Raw genomic sequence first — 25791 nt, 5'->3', positions numbered from 1 at the left:
AGATATCCTGCATTTGTATTGTGTAGTGTATAGGCCACATGTCCAAAAGTATCCGGACACCCCTTTTTTAATTGTGAATCTGGCTGCTGCGATCCCTATAGAAAGGGGGAAGCTTTCTATTCGGTCAAAAGTATTGATACTCATTCCTCAGGTAGAGGTGAGTGGAGATACTAGGGTTTAAAAGGCTTCTGTAGAAGCTGAAGCATCAACTCAAGCTTTTTACTCCTGTAAAAGTGTAAAAGTACTGGTTTCAGAACGACTTCAAGTAGAAAAGTAAAAGTAATGGAAGGAAAACAAAGGCTGAAAGCTTAGGCCGCATCACAGGGGTCTATATTGTCAGATCTGCCCATTGAAAATGAAGCATTTCAGTAATATCAGCTCTATTAAAGGAGCGTCTCTGTGCTCTACTGAGCATCAACATGAGCTTCATGGAGGAAAATATGAGGAGTCGTTGTCTAGAAGTTCTGTAAAGCTGCAGAAAGTCAGACTTCAGAGGCGTGTGATCAATAAGCTTTATTGGAATGTAAATGTGGGGCTCAGACGGGACGTTTCACTGCAGCTCTCTTGAGTCTCTGCCACGGACACAGTCTTCATACTAGACTACAGACGTCTGCTGTGAGCTCGCTGGAGAGGGACGGGACGTGTGCAGGTGTGATGATCTCTTATAAACCAATAGGGAGTCAGAATGGTGTCTGTTTATACTTCTCATCCAATCAGGATCAGACTCTCACTTTCCGGATGGAGAGATTTATCTGGATATATAAATGAAATAGGAGGAACGAGGCTGTTGTAAAATGTAAGGAGGAGAAAGTTCAGATAATTGGGTGAAAATGTAAGAATAGAAGTAAAAATTCAGAAAAATAAATAATTACTTCAACATTTCTACTTAAGTAAGTTAACGAAGTATTTGTACTTCATTACTCCACACCTCTGTCGACTGCATCTAAGTTGAGTGTTGAATTGTTGAAACACTTGATTTCCCCAAACCATTCCTTTAAGACCTCCATGACGATTACAGGGCGATGTGCTTCACCCTCTAGACGTTTTAGCTCGAGGCTGTGCTGCAGGACAGCCTCCCCATCCGGATGCCCAGACGTCTCTTGGCTAGCTGTTGTTTTCTGAAAGGGATGTTTTATAAAGATCGATGTTTTGCTGGAAGGTCACAGCTCTCTCCAGACTGCACGTCTTGCTTCTAGTGGAGGATGATGGATGTAAGGCAGTTAGGCGGCCAACAAGGGGCGGGGCTTCCTGTAAAGGATCTCTCAGATCTGATGGGAGAGGAAAAGGAAAGCCGTTGCATCTCCAAAATGGCAACTTTACAGGAGAAGGGAAAAACCGTCTTAGCTTTGAATGGAAGTCAATGTAAAAAGATTTTTCTCCAAGTGATTTTGGAGCATTTCTATTGGTCAGTTCATGATAAAATTATGAGAAAATGTAAAGAATAATGGGCAGATTCGCATTTTGTTGAAAAGTGAAAAACGGCAAAAATGGAAAATACAGGGTTTTCGTGTGACTGTGATATATTTATGGCAGGGCATGCTTGGTGTCTGAAGCTTTAGCAAAACACTGGAGCTAAGAGGCTAATGTAGCTAACAAGTCATGGAATCTCTGGACCATAAGAAGTGCCTTTCCTGAGTTAAATGCGCTGTGTTGGAGAAGGAAGCTGCTAAAAATGTGGAGAGCAGGAGGTCCTTCAGGACCAGGGTGAGGAACCACTGGGATAGAGGGGTATAAGGTCCCCTAGCATTGGGCTGTGGAACAGTGAACGTGGGGAAGTTCTGTGGGGTGATGGAGCTTCGTCCTTCAGAACGAGTTGAAATGGCGTTTGTAATCCAGAACCAATCATCTCCCATCCCTACCTAATCTCACGATTCTATCATGGCTGAATGCAATCAAACCCGGGCAGGACAGCGCTCATGAGAGCTGCTCATGAGTCAAATGTGTGTACAATCTCAGTCTCAGTCCACTTGCTTCTTTACGTTTCAGTGGCGGTTCTGTATCTCTCAGCTTGTCCAGAAAAACGTGTCCTTTAGCGGCGGCTCAAAGCGTGACTATACACTTCCCGACCATTGGGGGAGCCCAGGAGCACGAAATGCCAATCTGTTCACAGACTTAGCCTCTATGACATCTACAAACACAGAGGACTGCAGACTGTATAGCTGTTAGCGTCCATCTTGAAGCTCATGCCTACCTGAATCTACCTTCTTTAACTAGGGAATGCTTTGTAATAATGCACTAGCCACAAACTAATACATTAGCCACAAGCTAATAAGATAAATAAGCTTACAAGGGCTTTGACCTAAAACGGAAGTGATGTTATAGCCTTTGTGGGCTTGTGTAATTTGTATTACGCTACATTAGCTACATTAGCCTCGTGGCCCTAGTGCAAAACCTTGGCTGCCTGACTGAATTTGGGGTAAGAGGAAAACTGGGTAAGCTGTTAAGAGACACTTTTGGCCCAGAGACTTTGATTAAGTCTGCTTCAGAGGCTGACGGTCGCTCCCATGAGGATGTTTTCAGAGCGAATCCAATTACGGTCACAATAGAAGGCCGTTCGAATTCGCTCGCTTTTAGATTACCAGTCAGTGATTACTGGGCTACCACTGTTCTGAAGAGGACCCTGACCATCAATAGACTCTGGGTCCTATTTTAGCGATCTTGAAGCGAGCCGTCAACCGTGCAGCTTGATTTAGGGCGTGTCGGGGGGGCCTTTGCTATGGAAACGATGGGAAAAAGTTTGCCTTGCCCAGCTCGAAGCGCAAAGAAGTCATGTACTGAGTCTCTTAATTAATCAAGGGTTTGTTTTTTTGGGCGTAACGTGGCGTAATAAACCAATCAGTGTGTCTCTCGCCGTCACTCCCTTTAAGAGCCAGGTGTGGTCTTTCTGACCTTGGCGGATTGCTATTTCAGTGGTGTAAAGCGTGGGGGGGTTCACTGCCAAGATAGCAATGAACGAACACCTGACTGTTGACGTCTGTCTGGGCTGCTTCAATGTTTTCCGTTGTGACGAGACAGCAACATGCGAGAAATTGACCGGAACACACCTCATTTCGAGACCCCCACCCCCATCGCGAGTGAAAATGAAAATGGACTGTTGTCAATAAGCATCGCGCCGAGCCTCGCACAGGGTGTAAGATAGGGCCCACTGACTGTGTTGGTTAGCATCTCTGGTTCCTGGTCTTGGAAAACTGTGGGCATGTTTGGCCTCAGTGGAACTGGTGGATCCCTGGTCTTTACTGATGGAGCGATTGATCAACAGCTTCAACTTCTCCAAATGTCCTTCAGATGCTCTTTTTACAGAAGGTGTGGTGTTTGCTTTGAGAATTAGCTGGAATTGAATTGAATCCAGGCTTCCTTCTAGCAGTAAAATGTTTCCAGGGCCACTGGCTGCAGCACAACCTCAAAGCATGACCGGTCTGCCTCAGTGCTTAACAGTTGGAAAGGTATTCTTCTCATGAATTTTGCACTTTTTTTTTTTCTTCAAATATACCTCACAAATGTCCTAACTTAACACTTCTAACAAGGGTTTTGACAATTCTGACATGGGTTTGCCCAAGTTTTTAAATACCTCAATTACATGAAATTAAAGCTAACGCTAATATTGCGCTCTTTGCGCTTTTGATCGTCCACAGATTGACATTTACAAGACATTTTGGTTGAAGGACTGAGATATGATGAAGTGAACTGTCTGTAATTTGCTGTACTGATGTGTATTATCTGCTGTACGAGGGGGCAGCAGGCTCAGACACTCATGAGTTGCATTTCTGATGATTAGCAAAGCTTCATTGGATTGGAGAGTTTTCTTCAAATGGAGCAACTGTGTTCTGGAAGCTCCACCAACAATCAAAAATGAAGGAAAAGGGACTTTTTTTGCCGTCCTTTCTCTGAGCTTCAGGGATTAAGGTCTAGGTTTTAGCCTCAGGCTGAGCGCGAGGGGCATGTTGTTTTTTTTTGGGTTTTTTTGTGCTGAATCAGAGCGGGGGGATATTCTGTGGGAGAATGGGTCACGAATCAGGCGGATTAGAACTCGCTGCATGGGTGCAGAAGAAGAGCAGAAGTTTAAGGTTTAATGTGACTGCGGAAAGTCTAATCAGGGCCGCGAGTATTAGCTCTGAGAGCGAGCGGTGGCAGCGTGGATCATCTCCTTCAGAAGACTGAACTGGTTGTGAGCTCTTTTATTTATTTATTTATTTATTTCCATTACTTATTCATGTCCTTACCCACAATGCCCCAGCGCTCAGCTTTTACCATTCTCTTATAATAACTGCTACTGATCCGGAATCAGCCCTTCTTGCCCTGCATGCTAATTCAGCTCATCTTTATTATAATAAGCTAAAGATCCCCACCCGTCCCAGGACCAGCTAATAAGTGGTACTCATGGCCTGTTGTTGAAATTGCTGGCCTTTTTTTTTAACAGTTAGCTGGTTATATATTTTTTTCTTGATTAAATGTAATATATGATAATATATATTTGTATAATGCTTAAAATGCTACTAGTTACATATTATAGAAAAAAAAAAAATCTTTACTGTAGGAAAATGGTAATAAGTGGTAAAAACACATACATATATATATAATTACTATATACATTATACATGCGATATATACAAGCAATAATATGATATGATAATATAAATTTGTAGCTATAAAATGCAAAAAATGCTACTAGTTACACGTGTATATATAATTATATATCAAATTACTATATAAACTATAAAATGCTTAAAAAAATGCTACTAGATATATATTGTATTATAGCCTATACATTGACTTAATAGAAGTCAATGTATAAAGATTTTATTCCATAGTCAAATTGGAGCATTTCTATTGGTCCATCAGGACATTTTGACACAAAATGAAGAACTTCAGTCAGACTCAAACGATGTCAAAAAAGTACAGTTCAAGGTTTTAGGATAACGCCAAACTACACAAATCAGTCCTAAAACCAGGTGGAGTAAATATTCTGAAAAGTCAATAATCAGATCAATATCACACACAGTTCCAGCCGGTCACTCAGAGCAGGAGGACTGAACAGTGTCCAGTGGAATAGTGGGATTTTCAGGAGCTGGCTTTATGGATTTAGTGATGTTTTTCTTTATACTATGGTGGGAATTAAAACTGAGAGGAGGTGGGCATTTGGACATTTCGGCTATATCGGTTATGTACTGGTCTTGGTAAATGTAGTAGTAGTAGTCAATGATGTACGAATGTAGCTGCATGTTTTAAAGGTTTTTAAGCCCCTCCCACCCTCCCACATACACACACTGCTATGGCCCTACACCTTAGGCCTACTTGAAGCCTCCACAACAGCCTAACCACGGTGGACTCCGGTGTGTCCTCAGTGTCCTCTGTTATGACAGGCGGGTAGTTATCGTACAGTTTCATAAACCACGATAAAACCGAGTGCTGATGTTCACGTTCTCTGCTCGCTTCCTAGCGTCATTATGCTAAGACAGAAAGCTCTTTAGCTCTTTAGCGTACAATCGCTGCTCACGTTTGCTTTGTTAAACGCAGCCCCCCGGCACGTCTCCGGGCCCTTAATGACTTCTTAAAGTCGGTCGCATGCGCATGGAGCTTCAGGCTCCTCCAGGGAGGGATAAGCTCTATATAAAGCCCCGCCGCAGATGGTGCGCTTCAGTTCCTCCCTTCATTTGCTGAGCGCCACTGTCATCTCCACAACGTTTTAATGAGCTCCAGTACAGTTAAGACCCCCCTCCACAAGGCTGTGGACTTTGAGGCAACTCTCTAGCCCCCCTTTGTGGTCACCTTGGCAACTGCCGGTTAGTACCAGTGGTAGCAGGACGGATACGGATGTACGGTCATTGGCTGGAGGCGAAGTGTCGGACCTCCTACACTTGAATGCTTGACAGGCAGATGGCCCAGCCTGTTTGGCCTCGAGGAGTCTGGGGGGGTGGGGGTGGTCTCTATCTGGGCGCCAGTTGTGGTATGCCAGAGGGTGAAATATGGAGCTCTGGCAACCCATTTCTTAAAGTGGTTTAGTTAGTAGAACCTTATGCTTGTGCATTGCACGTGGCATGTAGGTTTACCGTAGGTGGTCTCCACGAAGATCAAAGTCTACTGCAGGTTTCTAAAGCGGGGTTCTCGCAGAACCCCCACCCAGATGCAGTTGGCAGTTTGCTAACGATGTTTTAATCCCCATTCCAAAATCATTTGCATGATTACAAGTGATTAGAGACAAGCTGCTTGCACGAGAGTCACTGGTGTTAATTTGCGCTGCTGTTTTCGGTTCAAAACAAAGGTTAAATACGTGGATTCTTCTGGATAAGTGTTCTTCTGGATCCAGCCGGGGCTTTTAGAAGTTGATTGAGCTGCAGTAAGTGTGAGCTGCAAGTGAACACTTCGGAAATTCCCTGCTTTCCGGCAAGTCTCTTTAAGAATTTCAGACACGCTGGGTAAGATCATGATCCTCAGTGCATGGTAATGAAGCTGCCAGGTCCTCAGAATGAGGATCAAATCAAACTTGCTCATTTCACCGCTCAACCTCAAATGCTGTCAGTCAGCCAAGACATGTCTGCTGTCTGAAGTTTACTTCATTAGTTTTGGGCTGGAGCTGCAAAGGCTAACGTGTAAGGGTGGGCAGTGTACACTGGTAAACTTAGAAAGTCCTTGAGGAATGTTTGGAGGTTCTTCAGAAATCTCTTAAAGTGTTTTTATGAGCCTTCAAGGAACCTTTCTCTTCTAAACAAACTTTTCCTGGAGGTTCCTCAAAGCACATCAAGAGGGTTCTCTACAGTTTTAAACTTTGATGAACCTTCAAGGAACCATTTTCTTAATGGTTTATTAATATTAAAGGTTCCTCAAAGCACCTAAAGAGGTTTTTCCACAGTTTCAAAGAGTGGCAAAACCTCTTAAGGTGCTTTGAAGAATCTTCAAAGAACCTTCATGTTCTAAAAATCCTTTCTTGGGGGTTCCTTAAAGCACATTAAGAGGGTTCTATACAGTTTTAAACTTTGATTGAACCTTCAGGGAACCTTTTTCTTCTAAAAACTTTTTATTGAAGGTTCCTCAAAGCACCTGTTTGAAACTGTGGTGAAACCTCTAAAGGTTCTTTAATGAACCTTGTCTTCTTAAACCTTATCTTCTAAAAATCTAGAAGGTTCCTCAAAGCACCTTAAGAGGTTCCTCCACAGTTTCAAACCTCTTAAGGTGCTTTGAGGAATCAAAGGGGGGTTCCTTAAAGCACATTAAGAGGGTTCTCGACAGTTTCAAACTTTGATGAACCTTCAAGGAACCTTTGTTTTCTAAAGATCTTTTCTTGAGGGTTCCTTAAAGCACCCTTAAGAAGGTTCTCCACAGTTTCAAAGAGTGGAGAAACCTCTAAAAGTGCTTTGATTAACCTTTAAAGAACATCTTTCTCATAAAAACCTTTTCCTGGAGGTTCCTTAAAACACAATAAGAGGTTTCTCCATGATTTCAAAGCTCTTGAGGGTTCCTTAAATCACCTTAAGAGGATTCTCTAAAGTACTAAACTTTGTTGAACCTTCAAGGAACCTTTTTCTTCTAAAAACTTAATCTTGAAGCTTCCTCACAGCACCTTAAGAGGTTTTTCCACAGTTTCAGACCCTTTAAATCTAAAAAGCTTCTCTTGAGGGTCCCTTAAAGCACATTAAGAAGGTTCTCCAGAGATTCAAACTGCAGGGAAACCTCTTAAGGTGCTTTAAGAAACCTTTTATTTCTAAAAATCTTTTCCTAGAGGTTCCTCAAAGCACATTAATTACCTTCTCCACAGTTTCAAATTGAGGAACCTTCAAAAGTACCTCACAGATCTTCTACTTTTAACAACATTAAAGCCACTGACGGGTGATTTTAAGTGAATGACGTTGATTATCTGCATCTATAGGATGTTAGGATGTCTTGATGCTCTCTTAGAGACGTTCCCCTTATTTCAACGAAACCGAACTGCACTGTTCCTCCATCTGTGGTTTATTCCTGTGGGGTACTGTGTGTCTGGTAATGTGTGTGGACGGTAATGATGGGGCTGTGCTGGTGCCAGAGCCAGCAGTGGAATCCAGATCAGCTCCCTGCTGATCAGTCCTTCATCCAGTGCTGATGAGTTCTTCATACGTAAATACTTATAGGCTTCGGAAAGCCTCGTGCAAGCAGGCCCTGGCGTTCATCCTGAGTGATCTGATCGTAAGCGGCCAGCACAAAGTACAGGGGTGCTGAGAGACAGGCGATCAGAGACGCATATGACCACATTATTCTCATAGTATGAGCACCAAAGCTCCTCCATGATGTTCCTGTGATATCTCAGCTCTCCCATCTGTAGTATATCCTTAAGGGGGGCAAAAGTGTCCGAGGGCTTTGGTCAAGAGCTGTTTCGGGCGCGACCCGAATCCTGGACGTTGTGAGATAATCTCCAAATGAGGTCCATCAAGGTCACAATGACATGGCATCTATCTGGCTGTTTTCCTCAGGTGCCCTCAGGACATGAGGCTTTGACACGCGGCGTGAACGGGGCAGCAACAGGCAGCCGGCAGTCGGGCGGAGCAGTTGATGTCAGCCGCTGAGCACAGTGTTGGGGGATTGATCTGGAGGTTAGGCAGCTGCTGGCTGAATGTTAACAAGGCTCTCAGCCCTCTCCGACGCTCCTGTGAGTCATCCGGATTGTGGAGCCGTAGCGCTCCAGCCCCATTGAGGTGCTGCGGCAGCAGCCGTGGCGGAGCGAGGGTGTGTGTGTGTAAGTGTGTGTGGAGTGGAGTGGGGGGTGGGGGTTTGGGGGGGTGCGCTAGCTGTGTTCAGCATGCTAATAGAGGCTCTTTGTGACTGGAGCGGAGGGGGCTGAGAGAGAATGCCGCTGATTTTGTGAATGGGGCCGCGATCGCAGCTGGGGACGGGTTCAGAAGACTCCGTCAGCATCGGCGGTAATTCAGGGGCAATTCAGGCTCGGAGATAAATGTCCCTCCCTCGCTCGTTCTGATGGGGGGAGGTTAATGAATTACAGCTAGCTCAATGGGTGCCGAAAGACGGAGGGAAGGAGGAAGCAAGGTTGTGAACCTCGCTGATGCAAGCTGTCAATGACATTCAGGAAGGCTGCGATGCTGCGATGCTGTGATGCTGCGATGCTACGCTGAGGGTGAAGGCTCTTTGGGGAGGATGTGATGTAAGTATGATGCATAAAGGTTGAAAGGTTGAGCTTGTTCCTGCTATCCGTCAAGAGCCTTGATATGTTTGTGCTTTCCCCAGTTTTCCAAACCTGAGATCTCCATGAGATCCACTAAGGCTGAACTGAGGCTGCACGATATATCGCTTGTTGATCATTATCGCGATATTGGTGAACATCTTGATCAGTCCCAGAGTCCAGACGCGTGCCTGTTGGGCTTTTGGGTTCGTTAAATTGGCTTAATTAGTTCAGGCCCATCTTCAACCAGTGCATTTGAACATGTTGGCTTCGTTTCCACTGCAGGGCCGAACGGTTGTGTGACCATACTGGCGTCCTTTCCATGTGGCCGCTATTCGGCTGGGCTCGGTTTTCTCAGCTAGGTTTGCTAGCTGTACTTGGGGCCATCGAACTCTTCAAAAGGGTGTAGGGATCCACTGATTGGCTCCAGTACAGAAAATGGCTGCAAACAGCTGCTCCAATTAGCACTCTTCAAGCCCACTGATCGTTAGCGTAGCGACATGTACACGTTAGTGCACTGTAGCCAAATTAGGTTTAGCATGCTTGAGTCGGCTACGGGCCTCGTCCAGTATTGCTACTGCGGCGTAAACGTGGCCCGACAGCCGGGCTTGTCCAACATCACTAGCATAACATCGCAGCGTTACCATGGCCTGGTGACTGGGCTCGTCTAACGTTGCTAGCATGCATTAGCACAGCCTGGCTGACTTCTTGGAAGAGAATTGCAGGGTTTCTGTATTAAAAGCTGGTGTGTAGCAGCTGTGCTGGACTGTGTTGATGATGTTGTGACTGTATATGCTGATATGCCTGGACTATGGCTATAGCTATCCGTTAGCATAGCACACTGTGAATCTTCACACAGATTACACCATGCTAACAGGTGCTAGAAGTTACTATTATTATAATTTATTACGTTTTATTAACGCCCATTTTACTCTGTCTCTCCTCTAGGGGGCGGCCTCCGGGGCTCTAGACTCACTTGAGCTGGAAGCATGTTCTAGGCGGGTCCCTACACAGCAACAATGAAAAGCCTAGGGGCCAACCGAAGCCGCCACTTGTCGGACTCCTGTGGGCCCGCGGCGGGTCCCCAGGAACCAATATGCCCCCTGACCCCGGACCCCCATGCCACATACCTGCTCAGCCCCACCATCAACCACTATGGCACTCTGGACCCCCACATGCACCACTTTGCACCGACCAGCCCCGTCCCTGTCAGCCCAATGGCTTTGCAGCCAGACTGCTTGGTGCCGCTCAACAACCAGCTGACCACCAGCAGCACCTTCCCCAGCTTCCAGTTCCCCACCCAGGTCGAGCAGAGCGAGTACGCACAGGTACGACTCTTGTAGGAGTATGCATGATATGACTTGTCTTGGATGATTGACCAGATCTGCAGGCCCTATGCTTAGGGTCCCATAGCCACCAGGGGGCCCCCTAACAGCTGTGGTTGATTCTGAAGTGATGAGTGAAAGAATCCAGGGCTCTAATCTTCTAAGACTGAAGTACAGATGAACGTTAAGTGGCCAGTTTTTCAATCAGGGGATGAAATACCCTATCCAGCCCATCCAATCACATCCAAACCTACCGAGACCCTCCTACACCAGTAGTGAAATGCAGTGCAGATTTTCTTCTTGGTTTTATTTTTTCTTTAAACCCGAGCAAAAAAGTTTCACATGTACTGGAGGAGATGTGTATTGGGTCCTTACCCTCCTAGTGTTGGGGGAATTTTATAGTGCTGGGGGGAGCTGTGAATGGGTGGGTTATTTGGCAATTTAAAAAAATAAATAAATAAATAATAATAATAATAATAATAATAACAACAACAAAAATGTAGGCCATGCCGGCTCCTGCCTTTTGGTAACCCTAAGTTTACATTTACATTTACGGCATTTAGCAGACGCTCTTATCCAGAGCGACTTACAAAGTGCTTTGCTATTTACCCAAGAAAAACCTCAGCTAGTTAGAATAGACTAATAACTCAAAGGATACCTCTAAGCTTTAGACATTACTAAACACACGACAATAAGGTGACCATAGTACTCTAATCGTCCAAGTACTCTCGGAAGAGGTGGGTCTGAGTTGGATTGTTTTGGGCCCTCACCCACCAAGGCACTCCCTCATGGCTACACATGATAAACAGCTCCTTTCAATGAATAATCTCAGGTGACATTTTACATGAAATATATATATATATATATATATATATATATATATATATACATACACAAGAAACAGCTGACCTTCTCCAGCTTCCCCACCCAGGCCAAGCAGTCAGATGCACATTATGGGGGAAAAACGTACTGGTTGGCTTCCCAATTGGAGAGAAAATGGGTGAAAAATTGTGTGTATATATATATATATATATATATATATATATATATATATACATATATACACACATACTGTTTATTTATTTGTTTATTTATTTATCCTACATAATTTGCATCTGACAGTTGTCCTTGGCATAATTTTAGAGAGAAACAGACCAATAGAAACGCTCCAAAATTATATATATATTTTTTGGCTTAAAAAGGGGTTTTATTCTTCTCTAAATTTGCCATTTTTAAGGTTTATGCATGACAATGGCAAATGCATTTATTAAGAAAAGTATTTGACATTCAACGAAAAGTGAAAAGAGGCTCAGAGGGTCTGCAGAGAAGCCGATGGTCTACAGTGTGTAATTGTAGAGCTACACAGTGCTCCTATATGGTCGATGGAGCTGATATACTGGGCCGAGTTTATTCCAAACTAAGGTTGGTCATAATATAGTCCGACATGACTGTTGCCCAGTGCTAGTCTCCTGAACTTTGAACACAGCACTGGTTCCAGACCCAGCCCTGTGGGACTGCCCGGGTAATCTGCCCTTCATTACCTGGCTCAGGTGGAGCAGAAGCTGGAGGAGAATAAAAAGGTGAACTGGCTGTTGTTCCCCAGAGGACTGGGTCAGGAGATTCTAAAACAGAGGGTAATGCTTAGTGCAGCGGGTCTAAATTTGTTCCCCCCTTTTGTCGTGGTCTCAGCAGCAGGGCTGCGTGGCTCAGACGGGCAGCCGCGCCGGCACTCTCACGAGCTCCATGTCGATGGGGATGAGCCTGGGCCTGGGCCTCACCGCGCCCCCTATGATCAGCAGTGGGACGGCGACTATATCCTCGGCGGCGGCGGCTAAGATGAACCGGCTCCCGGCCAGCCTGCTGGACCAGCTGGAGCGGCACCTGCCCCTGCAGCGAGACGGCTTCAGTACCCTGCAGTTTCACCGTCGCAGCCGCAGCACCAAACATGCTGTAAGCAAGCATTGAGTCGAATCTCTGTAAGAAACTGTGACCATGGCTAACCAGCCATTGTTAGCTAACAATAGCTAGCAGGCTGGCTATAATGTACTTTCCTGCTAACGCCGGTCAGGCAGGTTGACCGGTTAAGCTCATGACCGTCATAGAGTTTAGGTTTGAGTTTGGTGGTTTAGCTGGTCTACCCGTGTACACAGCCTGACCAGACTAGTCAAGCAGTTAGCCCAGCACCAAGGTGGTTGACCAGTATGACTAGCATGACCAGGCTGGTTCAAAGCCTTGACCAGTATGACCAAGGAGGTTGACCAGTATGACCAGCGCGACCAAGTTGCTTCAACAGCCTTACCAGTATGACCAAGCTGGTCAACCAGTAATGTGGTGCCAGGCTAGTTGCCAAGGAGGTTGACCAGCATATCTAAGCTTTTCAATCAGCATGACCAGCCTGACCACACTGGTCAATGACGATAATAGAAGAAACGATTTTTGGAAAAAACTATGAATAATAAGGTGTCCCAATACTTTAGCTTTTCTGTGGGTTCTACACTGCCCTCTGCTGGAGTATAGCTGCCATCTATCTATAGAGGTTCAAGCTGCTAGACACCCTCTCTAACTAACTATGCTATGCCTGCTTTACTGTGCAGCGCAGCGAGAGCCCCAGCCGCATCCGCAACCTGGTGCACTCTGTGCAGAAGCTGTTCGCTAAGTCCCAGTCCCTGGAGGGCTCGGCCGCAAAGGGCGCCGGCGGTCAGGGCACTGATGGCACCAAGACGACCCGTCGCAGCAAGAGCAAAGACCGCGCCAAGACTGAGGGAACCAAGCGACGGCCGCGGCCCAACTTGTCAGGCTTCTGGAGCTCGGACGACGCACTGGAGGACGAAGCCACGAGCCCGCCGCCATCTGGCCCAGTGGCAGTGGCCTACCGAAACCCCCTGACTATGATGACGCTGGGCCGGGCCGTGTCCGACAGCCAGGCGGCGCCCAGGCACCACACGCTACAGGGCTACAACACCATCGCAACACACTCGCTCAAGTCCTCCAAGAGCAGCGGGGACCTAAAGCCCCAGGTTGCAGCGACGCTGTCAGTCGGTGCCGTTGTGCCCCCGGTTTCTGGCCAGGTGATGGACACTGCATTGGTCAAGCGAGGCTCGTGGTCGACCCTAACGCTCACTCAGGCCAGACAGGTTCTGCAGAAGGGCACGGCCACTGTCAACCGGACGCTGCTGAAGACCAAGTCCTGCCACCAAGAGCTGGCCTGCAACTTCCTACAGGTAATGCCAAAAACCTTTATATCATAATTATCGCATTCGGGTAACGCAAAAGACGTTACGTCTGTGTAGAACGTAAAAGAGGTTCTTGACTCGTAATGGTAGTGGAACCCAACATACTCTACAGAACCTTTGTTTTGAGTTCTTTAAAGAACCGCCTTCAAGAGGTTTTCCTGGTATATGAAGAACCATTTAAGCTGTTTATTCCAATGGTTCTTTCCATATAGAACCCTTGAGAACCCCATTGTTACGTGTTAACCCCATAACATTAACACCACCTGCCTGGAGAATACTGAATAGGTTCCCCCTGTGCTGCCACAACAGATCTGACCATTTGAGTCATAGTGGACTCCACTAGACCTCTAAAGTCATCCTGCTGAGGTATCTGGCACCAAGACTAACGTTAGCAGTGTTAGTTGTGCGGTGGGTGGGGGCTCCATGAGCATTAATGAGCCTTAGGTACCCATGACCCTGTCTCAGGTTCACAGGTGGTTCCTTCCTTGGAGCCCTTTTGGTAGGCACTGACCACTGCATTACTGGAATGCGGTGCTTCCGCAGGTGCCTCTGGGGGACTGGAGCGGGACGCTGGGTCGCGGGGGCGGCGGAGGACCGGGGGAAATCCCTTGCAGGAGGATGCGGAGCGGCAGCTACGTTAAGGCCATGGGGGACATGGAGGACAGTGAGGGATCAGAGAGCCCCCCCTCGCCAAAACCCTCGCCCAAGACCGCGGCCCGCCGCCAGAGCTACCTGAAGGCCACTCAGCATTCCATCAGCGAGCAGCAACCACCCCCACTGCCACGCAAGTAAGTGAGGCTGCCGGTTCCCATGAACACGTTAGACCGGCCTCTGGCTGCTGTTATGACACCAGTAATAACACCAGTTTGACGTAGCCGTTAAAATGTTTGGTTTACGTGAATCAAATTTCACGTTTCTCCACTGTTCTGAAGACCCATCTGCTGGATCCATGGCAAAGACAGCAGCACGATCACAATAATCAATAATATTGAGTTAATAGGATAGCAGAGACATGAAAGGTGCCATATTATTCATTTATTGAGTGTGTAAATAAGTTGCTTGATGTATAAATAGTGAGGGTGTGACCTTGGTTGGGGTGAAAAATGCTCAGATGTTGTATAACAAGCCTTTTTACCACCCTGTTATTGGACCCTGTTACCACCCTGGTTTAGGGCACCACAGCTTTTCACATAACCCACATATTATAGCACAGTTTTAACACTGTAACAAAAACACTGTAATTATACATGAGTCTTACTGGATGGTGCTGCTGTCCTCTCGTTGTGTCCTCTCAGTGCGATGTGCTGTTAGCAGGCTGAAGAAATTGTGACCGGGTAGCTTTTAGCCTTGCCCTCACTTGCCTCCCCAGGTTTGCCTTTGTCTTGAGTCTTATCGGTAAAATAATAAGTCCCTGCTTTCACTTCTGATGTGAGTTTAGCTCCAGTTTGATTCATTTGAGGTAGTCCAGTTTGTTTTCGAGGGAGTGGACGATGGAGACAAGATGGTAAAAGGCTAGCGCTGGCTTGTGTTAGCTTCTAGACTAGCACATGTCCTCATTTGCCTCGCCAGCTTTTCTCTTTGTGGTATTAGTATATTTACAGCACTGAGCAGAGGCTTTAGGACCCAATCCGATTATTTAATGGCATGTCTCTCAGTTAAAAAATATTAGAACAGATGCAGGTGAACATAAAAATCCAGTAAAAAGGAGCAAGAGCTTCTCATTCTGAAGAAAGTAGTGAGATCTACTCTGAAAAACAGAGCTTGGTTCCTCCAGGTTTCTCCTGGACGCCAGCACAGCGTGGAGGATGTGTTCAACTCCATCATCATCATCAGCAGCAGCAGCAGCAGCAGCAGCTCACCTGATTTACCATCATTAAGCCCTGATTTACCACCAAACTAGGTGTTGATCTGAGGAGAACTCTAAATAATACTAGACTCCATGAAAGAGGAGAACTTTAGAGATGTTCTAATGATGAACAAAGTGATGGAGAACCTCCACCACTTTCTGTAGGAGTGTTATTATTAGTAGTATTTATTCTAATATCAGTATATACTTAAACACTTGCTGCCCAGATCAGCAGCTCAGTTTGCACAGAACTGTATAAAACAAGACTACATATATGAAAGGCTGATCTCCTACAGGTTCTATAGCGGTGTGTTATTACGCCTGTTGATAAGCTCTGTTTCCCGAAGCTGGATCTGCTCTGAGATTATTTATGAACGCTGGTGCTGCATCTGTTTGGTGCTCTCCTGAGTTCCAGTTAGCTGCACTCTGTGGGGTTCTCCTTGGACTTGATTAGCGACATAAAACACATCCGAAAAACATCTTCAAAAGCAAAGCATTCCTTCAAATATGCTTAAAAAAGGCCCCTTTTGGGAAAATTACCCTAAGTCTTAGTTCTTAAGGCTGTTTAAGGCTGTTATTTTAACACTGAAGCAAGCACTTACCTGCGAGTTAGACTTACCAAGGCTTCTGCTTGAGCAAGTGCCTCCTGGGACCAGCAGAGGGCACCAGCTGGGCATACCGAGTGCCTTATCCCTGGGCATGGGACTGCAGATGGATTTGAGGAGCTGTGCTTGCTTGAGAATATTTGCTACTCAATTCCACACATCACTGATTCCACAATCGCTGAGATCTTGCCTGGGAAGGCAGGTTCTTATGAATGATGACTTCAGCACGATGGTTTGAGGACGGCGGCATTTTGAGGTCTGCTGGGTTGGAATGCTGGATCTTGCTCTTGGAGCTTTGATGGAGATTTGGTGTAGTTTATCCCGCTGGACCTCTTACACCTTATCCAATGGCTCTGTGAAATGGCCTCACATGTCAGCAAGCGAGGCATCACCTTGTTATTGCTTTGCGACAATGACGTTATGAATATCTACCACACGAGCAAGCACGCTTGAGCAGATTGGAATTGACTGGAAAATGGAGAGGGATGCGGCTGAAATGAAGAAAGCAGCGTGAAGAGCAGGGAGCAGAACAGTGAAACCAAGCCAAATTTCAGTGAATGACAATTTACGCAGGGATACAGCGTGGTAAACAAGCCTCCGGTGGATAGCAGATCAGGGGCAGTGCAGCCAGTCTAGGAAACCGTGGCCCAGCCATTTCTTGTCCATGATAATGCAATTTATTAGAGCAGCTCAAGTCCGATTTTCCGCCATATCCGGCGATTTGAGCAGGATCGATGTTCTGCAAAAAAGGCACATATTTAACCCTTACCTTAACCCCTGAAAAAGCCTATGGCCCGCCAGTGGGCCCTGTAGATTCTGAGTAATACACCTTAGTGTGTAATAGGCCTTGGAGTGGTAAGGGGTTAACCTAAGGCCTAGTCAAGCCCAATGGTTTCAAATTGGATTGAAATTGGATTTCCAGAAACGTAGGTTCCCAATTCCCAGGAAAAGCGGCTCAGAAGTGGCTCAGAAGTGGCTCAGATCTCTTTCTTTATGAACAGTGTGAACAGTAAATATGGCATTTTCTAAATGAGTATATAGAGATAGAGCCGCATTGAGAAGATAATGTGAACAACCAACAAAGCAATCTGATTTGGGACAAGGCCATAAGACCATACGAATTGGATTTGGTCTGATTTGCCCTGCAGTGTGAACGCAGCCTAATGAAACCGGCTTCTTGCCCAAATTCCAAAAAGTCTAATTTCTGCCCTAAGTGGACCCCGATCTGCTGTTTTGAGAGCTGTGAAGACACAGGTCAGATCTTTTCCTGAGCCAAGATGGGACACATAGCAGTAGCAGGGAGCACGGTCAGCTCCAAAGTCCGGTACTTGTATATACAGTATATCTCTGTCAGTGCAGTTCTCCATGTTCTTCTGTCTTCTATAACGTTCCACCTCCCCCTCTGTCAACGCTGACAGACACCACACCTGCCCATTTATGCGGGAGCACTTTGGGGTGGTTTGGGCTCCTCTGGAGAATGCCGGCTCCATGCAGCACCTCGGAAGGTCAGTGCCACAGAAACCCAGAACCCTACCTGAACCACCGCCCCCCCCACCACCCTCCTCTGTCCACCTGAGCACCAACCAGTCCACCTGAGCTGCAGTCTCCACCTAACCACCAATCGCTCGCTGTCGAGGCCATGGCTCCGTCCTAATTTCCACGATGCTTACTCACTCCCTCGCTCACTCCCTCATCTAACTCCCCTTTTCAGTCTTTAGTAAAGCCACAAGGCTAACGTAGATAACGTAGATAACAAGTGACGGTGGCTTCAATTCAGGCTTCAAGGTGGCCACTAGCCATAATTCTGCTGCTGCTTCTATTGTTAGCTATGCTACGTTGATATCAGAGTTTCTTATGAAAATAATAGTAGTAGTGCATCTGAAAAAATGACTGAGATAAATTAGCATTTATAATTTCATTTAAAAAGGTAAACTATCATATATTTTATGCACAGTAATAGCGCAGACATTCAGCTCGCATGATGCTAAATGATGAAGTATGAGCTCAGAAACACTTTAGCTTTCTAGCTAGAGAACGGTTAGCTAGGTAGTCTCAGTTAGCTAGGTAGCTAAAGTGTTTCTGAGGTGATAGTTTAAGTAAAGGTTAGCTAGTTAGCTAACTAAGGAGCCACAGTTAGCTAGGTAGCTAAATTGTTTCTGAGGTGATAGTTTAAGTAAAGGTTAGCTAGTTAGCTAACTAAGGAGCCACAGTTAGCTAGGTAGCTAAAGTGTTTCTGAGGTGATAGTTTAAGTAAAGGTTAGCTAGTTAGCTAACTAAGGAGCCACAGTTAGCTAGGTAGCTAAATTGTTTCTGAGGTAATAGTTAAATAAATGTTAGTTAGCATTGCTGTTTCAGAAACCCTGAAATACTAACTAACCTTTACTTAACCATTACCTCAGAAACACTTTAGCTACCTAGCTAGAGAACAGTCTCGGTTAGCTAGGTAGCTAAAGTGTTTCTGAGGTGATAGTTTAAGTAAAGGTTAGCTAGTTAGCTAACTAAGGAGCCACAGTTAGCTAGGTAGCTAAATTGTTTCTGAGGTAATAGTTAAATAAATGTTAGTTAGCATTGCTGTTTCAGAAACCCTGAAATGCTAACTAACCTTTACTTAACCATTACCTCAGAAACACTTTAGCTACCTAGCTAGAGAACAGTCTCGGTTAGCTAGGTAGCTAAAGTGTTTCTGAGGTAATAGTTTAAGTAAAGGTAAGCTAGTCAGCTAACTAAGGAGCCACAGTTAGCTAGGTAGCTAAAGTGTTTCTGAGGGAATAGTTAAATAAATGTTAGTTAGCATTGCTGTTTCACAGGTTTCATAGGTTTGTTAGCATTTCAGTGTTTCTGAAAGAGCAATGCTAACAAATGTTTATTGAACTATTATCTCAGTAACAATTCAGCCAACTAGCTAACCGAGACTTTTTTCTGTTTTCTAGCTAGGTAGCTAAAGTGTTTCCGATGTAATAGTTAAGTAAAGGTTAGTCAGCATTGCTGTTTCAGAAACACTTAAATGCTAACGAACCTTTATTTAAATTTTACCTCAGAAACACTTTAGCTAGAGAACAGTCTCGGTTAGCTGAGTAGTTAAAGTTTTTCTGAGGTAATAAAAGTATGAGCTTTCATTACTACTTAGTTCTATTAAAGAATGTAGCTAAGAACCAAGTCCTGGACTACGCAGAATCTCAGTTTTGGCAGAAGAAGATCCAGCTTATTGTTAGCTAGCTAGCTAAAGGAAACAGTACATGGTAATGCTGTGGTAAATTAGCTTATCTAGGTTATCTACATTAGCTCACATTAGCTTGTCAGACAGCAAAAACACACAGATTACCTCAGGAACACTAGCTTTCTAGCTAGAAAACAGTCTAGTTTCTGAGGTAATAGTTAAGTAAAGGTTAATTAGCATTACTGTTTCAGAAACACTGAAATGCTAACAAACCTTTACTTAATTATTACCTCAGAAACACTTTAGCTAGCGAGCAACCTCATTTTGCAAGGTAGCTAAAGTGTTTCAGAGGTAATAGTTTAAGTAAAGATTAGCTAGTTAGCTAACTAGGCAGCCTCAGAAACACTTTAGCTAGCTACCTAGCTAGAGAACAGTCTCGTTTAGCTAGGTAGCTAAAGTGTTTCTGATAGTTTTAGTAAAGGCTAATTAGCTAACTGAGGCTGCTCAGTAGCTAAAATGTTTATGAGGTAATAGTTAAGGTAGCTCTAATAGGTAAGTAAAGGTTAGTTAGCTAGCTAACATGGCAGCCTCAGTTAGCTTAGGAGCTAAATTGTTTCTGAGGAAATAGCTAAGATAGTAGTTTAAGTAAAGGTTAGTTAGCTAACTGGGCAGCCTCAGTTAGCTAAGGAGCTAAAGTGTTTCTGAGGTAATAGCTAACTATTAGCTGTTTTTTGGGGTTTTTTAGCTGTTCCTCGCTCAGTGGACAAAACAGAGGGTTTATAACGCATTTAATTGCTTGATTTATTAAATCAATTTAAATAATAGTGTAAATGTAAGTCATAACGTGTTTTAACAGTCAGTGTTTCCTAACATCCAGCTTACCCATACACCCTTAAGCTCTCACCTTGCGAACCAACCAACAAGCCAGCTTTCTTCAGAAGCTTCCATCTGTTGTCTCGAACCCTGAGAAGTGTCCAGTCTCCTAGTCTGGTCCACTAACCTCCTCACTTCCCCACTGATACACTGACATTAACCCCTCACTCGCCACCACACGGGAGGGCGGAGGAAACACCTGCAGTGACTGAAACCCAGTTTGAACCTGCTCCTCTGTGCTGTGGCTCAGTTCTTACGCCCACCTCTCGCTAAAATAGGTACACCGATCAGCCATAACATTAGTACTACCTGCTGCCTAATACTGAGAAGGTCCCACATGTGCCACCACAACAGATCTGACTGTTCGGCATAGACTCTACAAGACCGCTGAAGGTGTCCTGCTGTGGTATCCGGACACCTTTAGATGTTGTGAGGTGGGGCCTCCATGGATCACTGAGCCACTGACCACTTTTTGTAGGTTCTGAACACCCCACAAGACCTGCATGATGTTTTGGAGATGTTCTGACCCAGACGTCTAGAACAGTCACAGTCTGGTTCTTGTCTTGACTGTTCACTTGCCGTTCAGGCCACTGTAGATGAAGGTAATCAGTGTGTTTCAAGGCACCTAATGGTACAAATGTTATGGCTAATCGCTGTGTGTTATGTTAAGCACTGGAGCTACGAGGCTAATGTAGCTAACAGCTAACGTAAGTTTTTATGGACAGCAGTGTGTCAACCCAGGGGCTCACACTGAGTGGGACGTGGGCTGAGTGGGTTTGTACATAGGTGTTTATTGGGACCCAGCTGGGCTTCCCAAATGGGCCCCATCGTTACAGCCCACCTCAATCTCACATGGATCCCATCTAGGCCCTCCATGCAGTGGACAATCCAGATGGGGCCCATGCTTAACCCCTCCTGGTCCCATCACTGATTCTGGTGGGCATCCATATGTGGGGCCAATGTAGAACCCGAGGCCCCACATGGGCGTTAACTAGCTCAGGTAACTTTAGATTAGCCTTGTAGCACCAGCGTGGTCTGAGGAGTCCCTAAAACTCTTTCTCTGTGCTTTTACCACCTTCCTCTATCCCCTTTCCCAGCTGCTTACCGTCTCTGCGCGAGATGTCCACCAACCGCAGCCTGGATAACCTGGACTGTCTGGTGGGTCAGAGCGACCTCCAGCACTGGGAGCCGGAAGGGAGGCTAGCTCAGGGCTGCTCCACTCTGGGCAGAAGCGCCGGCATCTGTCAGGTCAGCTTTCGCCCTCGACTCGACTCTCTCTTTCTCCACACCCCCTTCATCTTCATCCAACGTCCATCCATGCCTTGCCTGATCTGTCCATGGTTCATTGGCCTCGCCCTAGTTTCTCAAAACATGGTTACGGCACTTCTGTGAAATTATTATGTAGAATTTGAGAAAATAAGTGAAGATTAAAGCGATAATTATGTTAAAAATTGTCGTTTTTGGAATTTACATCCAGAGCCATGCACAACTGGCCGTGATCTCTACCCTCGGGTGGGTAGATGGTGCTCTCTCCCGGCATCACTCTAAAAGCGATGTTGGCCGGCACAGGCGTCTGAGGTGCTGGCAGATTAACATGGGTTAAGTCCTTACCCTCCTAGTGTCGGGAGCATTGCTAGTGCTAGGGGGTTCATGCGGGTGGGTTAATTGGCAGCACCAAATTGAGGAGATAAAGAAAAAAATGTAACAAATTAATGGATTCTTTACTTTCTGGATCTAAAATAATATATTAATGAGCTATGTTAGTTACATTAACTCATTGCTCCAGTGTAAAGCTAAGGAAACAGGCCAGGGCATGGAAGGGGGGGGGGTGCTGAGGGGTTTGCGGTACCCCCAAATTTTAGAGTTGCAACTGAAAAAAAATAGTTTCCATTAGCATCATAGGCAGCATAAACCGTCAATATCCACCCATCCCTCTGATGCCGCCCTCTGCGTCCGGTCCCATCAGCACGATGCAGTCATCGCCTCAGGGTCGCAAGGGTCGACCGCAATAACCCCTGAAAAATGAGAGCACTGCTGAAATGCTACTGGGGTATTTTGGAGTGTTTATGAGGCCACAGGGACAGAATGTTCCGGATTAGGATTGCCGAGGCGCATGCATATACAGTATGTAAGACGTCCCTAAGCTGGAGGAGAACACAGAGGAGACGGAGGTTGTTTTTATTTTTTCCAGTGTAGCTTTGGGGAGACAGAAGTCACGTTAATCCCCTGATTCGCCTCCACCGCTGAGCCCGTCTGCAGTTTTTCCAAAAGTACACAATGTCCCGCATGGACAAATATCTGCGGAAAATGGATTTCTGGTGACAAGGAAATTTACACTTGCATTTCCATGTAAAGGCGATGGTTCTGAAGGATAGAAGAAGCTGCTGGGGATTTTGTTTTTAATTCCTTGACATGGCTTCCGGACTGGGACGACTGTGAAGATTCACTGAATTGAGATTTCTCTCCACTCTGGTCTTGTGTTTTTATTCCTTGGACGACTTCATTTTTCCTGTGCGGATGCCTGAAGACTTTTTGTACTTTCCATACAATTTCGGGCTCATTTTTCCATTGTATTTTGGTCCGGACAACTTCATTTTTCTAGTTTATATTCCCTGTTCTGATCCGGACGACTTGATTTGTCCATTTTCCTTGTTTTTATTCCCTGTTCTGATCCGAATTACTTCATTTTTTCATTTTCCTTGTTTTTATTCCCTGTTCTGATCCGGACAACTTAATTTTTTCTTGTTTTTATTCCCTATTCTGATACGTACGACTTCATTTGTCCATTTTCCTTGTTTATATTCCCTGTTCTGATCCGGACAACTTAAATTTTGCTTGTTTTTATTTCCTATTCTGATCCGGACGACTTCATTTGTCCATTTTCCTTGTTTATATTCTCTGATCTTGTTTATATTTCTGATCCAAATTACTTCCTTTTTTTTTTATTTCCCATGTTTTCATTCCCTGTTTTGATCCGGACGACTTGATTTGTCCATTTTCCTTGTTTTTATTCCCTGTTCTGACCCGAATTACTTAATTTATCCATTTTCCTTGTTTATATTCCCTTTTTCGATCCGGACGACTTTTCATTGTTCTAGTTTTTATTCTCTGTTCTTATCCAACTTCAGTTTTCTTCCAGTCTTTTTATTCCCTGTTTCTATTCAGATGACTAAATTCTCATATATATGTTGATATATATGTATTTAAATATATATATTATTCTAAATATTTCCCACACTAATCCAGACTCATTTTTCCATTGCACTAGTTTTTATCCATAATATTTATATATATATATATATATATATATATATATATATATATATATATATATATATATATATATACATACTTATCCGGATGATTTCATTTACCCATTTTTTCTTGTGTTACTACTTCATTGTTCAACTGTATTCGATCCAGGCAACTTCCATTTTCCAGAATACTTGTTTTTATTCTCTGTTCTGATCCAAACCACTTAAATTTTCCAGTAGACCCCTGTACTGATCCGGACTACTCCTTTTTCCTGGATGACTTTTTTTTTTATTGCATTTTTTGTTGTTGTTTTTTCTGCCCATCCGGATTTTTTTCTCCCACTCTGGTCTGGACTGCTTTTCTCGCGCCGGTAGTCTACCTGCCCTCGCTAGACCTGAATGAAGAAACGTGAAATTGAATTGAACAGTGGAGGCTCATTTTCAGGGACACAACAGGAGAAAGGTGAAAAAAGCTAATCCGTTTCGGAGCGCTGATTTCCACGGTTTCCGTGAACCGACTTGTGATTTGATGCTGAAGATTTCCTGGGTTTTACTGAACCGATTCCATCTGTTTCTCTCTACAGTTGCCCTCTGTTTGTTCCTGTGTTTCCCTTTAATTATCAGGGCCGTCTTCGTAAACACAGGGTGAAATAACATTGCTGCCCCCACTCTCGCACAGGGCCGGGGGAACAGCTGCCTGCTGGTGGGACAAGCAGAGGTTTCTCATTCTCCCCACATCGAAAAGCCTGCTGTAGCGGTCCTCCCAGCGGGCTCGCGGGCTGTTTGAACAGTAGCACTGACATTGTTCCTGCAGGTGGAGTCAGGAAGAGGTGAAGGTGTGCTGAGTTCTGTTAACACGCAGAACTGCTGAGATTAGGCTTTCATCGTTACCTAATCCGATTCGTGGGTTTAAGGCCACTATCGCAATGTGAGGAATTCACTGAGACTCAGAGGGAGAATCTCTCTAAAAGAATGAGAAGATCCACTGAGAGGAACCAAGGTTCTAAAAGAGAACCTCTCTGAGAGGAGGAGGAACCACTGAGAGAAACCAGGGCTCTGAAAGAGAACCTCTCTGAAAGGAGGAGAAACCACTGAGAGGAACCAAGGCTCTGAAATAGAACCTCTCTGAGAGTAGGAGGAACCATTTAGAGGAACCAAGGCTCTGAAAGAGAACCTCCAGGAGAGGAGGAGGAACCACTGAGAGGAACCAAGGTTCTGAAAGAAAACCTCTAGGAGAGGAGGAGGAACCACTGAGAGGAACCAAGGCTCTGAAAGAGAACCTCTTGGAGAGGAGGAGGAACCACTGAAAGGAACCAAGGCTCTAAAAGAGAATCTCTAGGAGAGGAGGAGGAACCATTTAGAGAAACCAAGGTTCTAAAAGAGAGGAAACAGAGCTCTAAATAGGAACCTCTCTGAGAGGAGGAGGAACCACTGAGAGGACCCAAGGCTTTGAAAGAGAACCTCCAGGAGAGGAGGGACCATGAGGAACCAAGGTTCTAAATAAGAACCTCTAGGAGAGGAGGAGGAACCACTGAGAGGAACCAAGACCTAAAGGGGAACCCACCTTTCTCTGGGACACACCTTTGTGAGAAAGATAGACAGACAGATCAGAGCTTAGAATAATAATTCATATTTAATAAATCATAATCAATAATCGATTCATCTCATTAATCTGTTAATCCATAAATATCCTTATCATCCTTAACCGATTAATCCACCCCAGTCCTCATCACCATCTGTCCTTAAACTGACTGTAGATGCCAATGTTGTTCTGTAGTCTACTGTCAGTCCCAATTCGCTCCATTCATCTTATTTAGAGATATCCACCCCATCCACTACCCACCCCCCCCACCCACATCCACACTGCCATGCCCCACCCACCTCTGCAGCACCACTGCAGACTGCCTCCATACAGGGCACCCCTCCGTCTGGTCGGCCGCCGGCCCCAGCCCAAGATGGGCCGCCTCAATCTGCGCGTCTCCTTCCAGGTGGAGCAGGGCTACCTGTGCACGACGGCATACGGGCAGCTGGACTCGCACTCTGTGGAGGCGCTGGACCTGCCCACACCCACCTGCTTCCGCTCCCGCAGCCACAGCTACCTGCGGGCCATCCAGGCCGGCTGCTCGCAGGACGACGACACGGCCTCGCTGACCTCTGACGAGCCCCCGACGCCGCCGGCCACCACCAACACCAACAGTGAGTAACTCTTTCACTTTGGATCTGCACTACATGTCCAAATGTTTGTAGACACCCCTTCTAATAAATGTAGTTCAGTTACTTGAAATTGCACCCATTGCTGACACAGATGTGCAAATGCACACACACACAGTTTGTCTAGTACCTGTAGAGAAGTACT

The 25791-nt window shown here is 45.3% G+C and overlaps 1 protein-coding gene across 4 annotated transcripts in view; it reads left to right on the top strand.

Moving 5' to 3' along the window:
- dlgap4a (discs, large (Drosophila) homolog-associated protein 4a) overlaps positions 1-25791 on the top strand; it is a 131703-nt gene that overhangs the window by 80979 nt on the left and 24933 nt on the right. For 2 of the 4 annotated variants that reach the window (XM_072696911.1, XM_072696908.1), the window contains exons 2-7: positions 10091-10470; positions 12157-12417; positions 13062-13688; positions 14244-14488; positions 21279-21429; positions 25424-25631. In XM_072696911.1, the coding sequence (XP_072553012.1) occupies positions 10162-10470; positions 12157-12417; positions 13062-13688; positions 14244-14488; positions 21279-21429; positions 25424-25631 (1801 nt within the window). In that variant the 5' untranslated portion in view covers positions 10091-10161. Of the gene's footprint in view, positions 1-9027; positions 9125-10090; positions 10471-12156; positions 12418-13061; positions 13689-14243; positions 14489-21278; positions 21430-25423; positions 25632-25791 lie in introns of those variants that run through there. The other 2 variants (XM_072696909.1, XM_072696910.1) reach the window with 2 other exon arrangements.

This window comes from Salminus brasiliensis, chromosome 14, assembly GCF_030463535.1.
Source record: "Salminus brasiliensis chromosome 14, fSalBra1.hap2, whole genome shotgun sequence".
Classification (NCBI taxonomy): domain Eukaryota; kingdom Metazoa; phylum Chordata; class Actinopteri; order Characiformes; family Bryconidae; genus Salminus; species Salminus brasiliensis.
The sequence above is the reverse complement of the archived record's forward strand: the minus strand, read 5'-3'. Positions and strand labels throughout refer to the sequence as shown.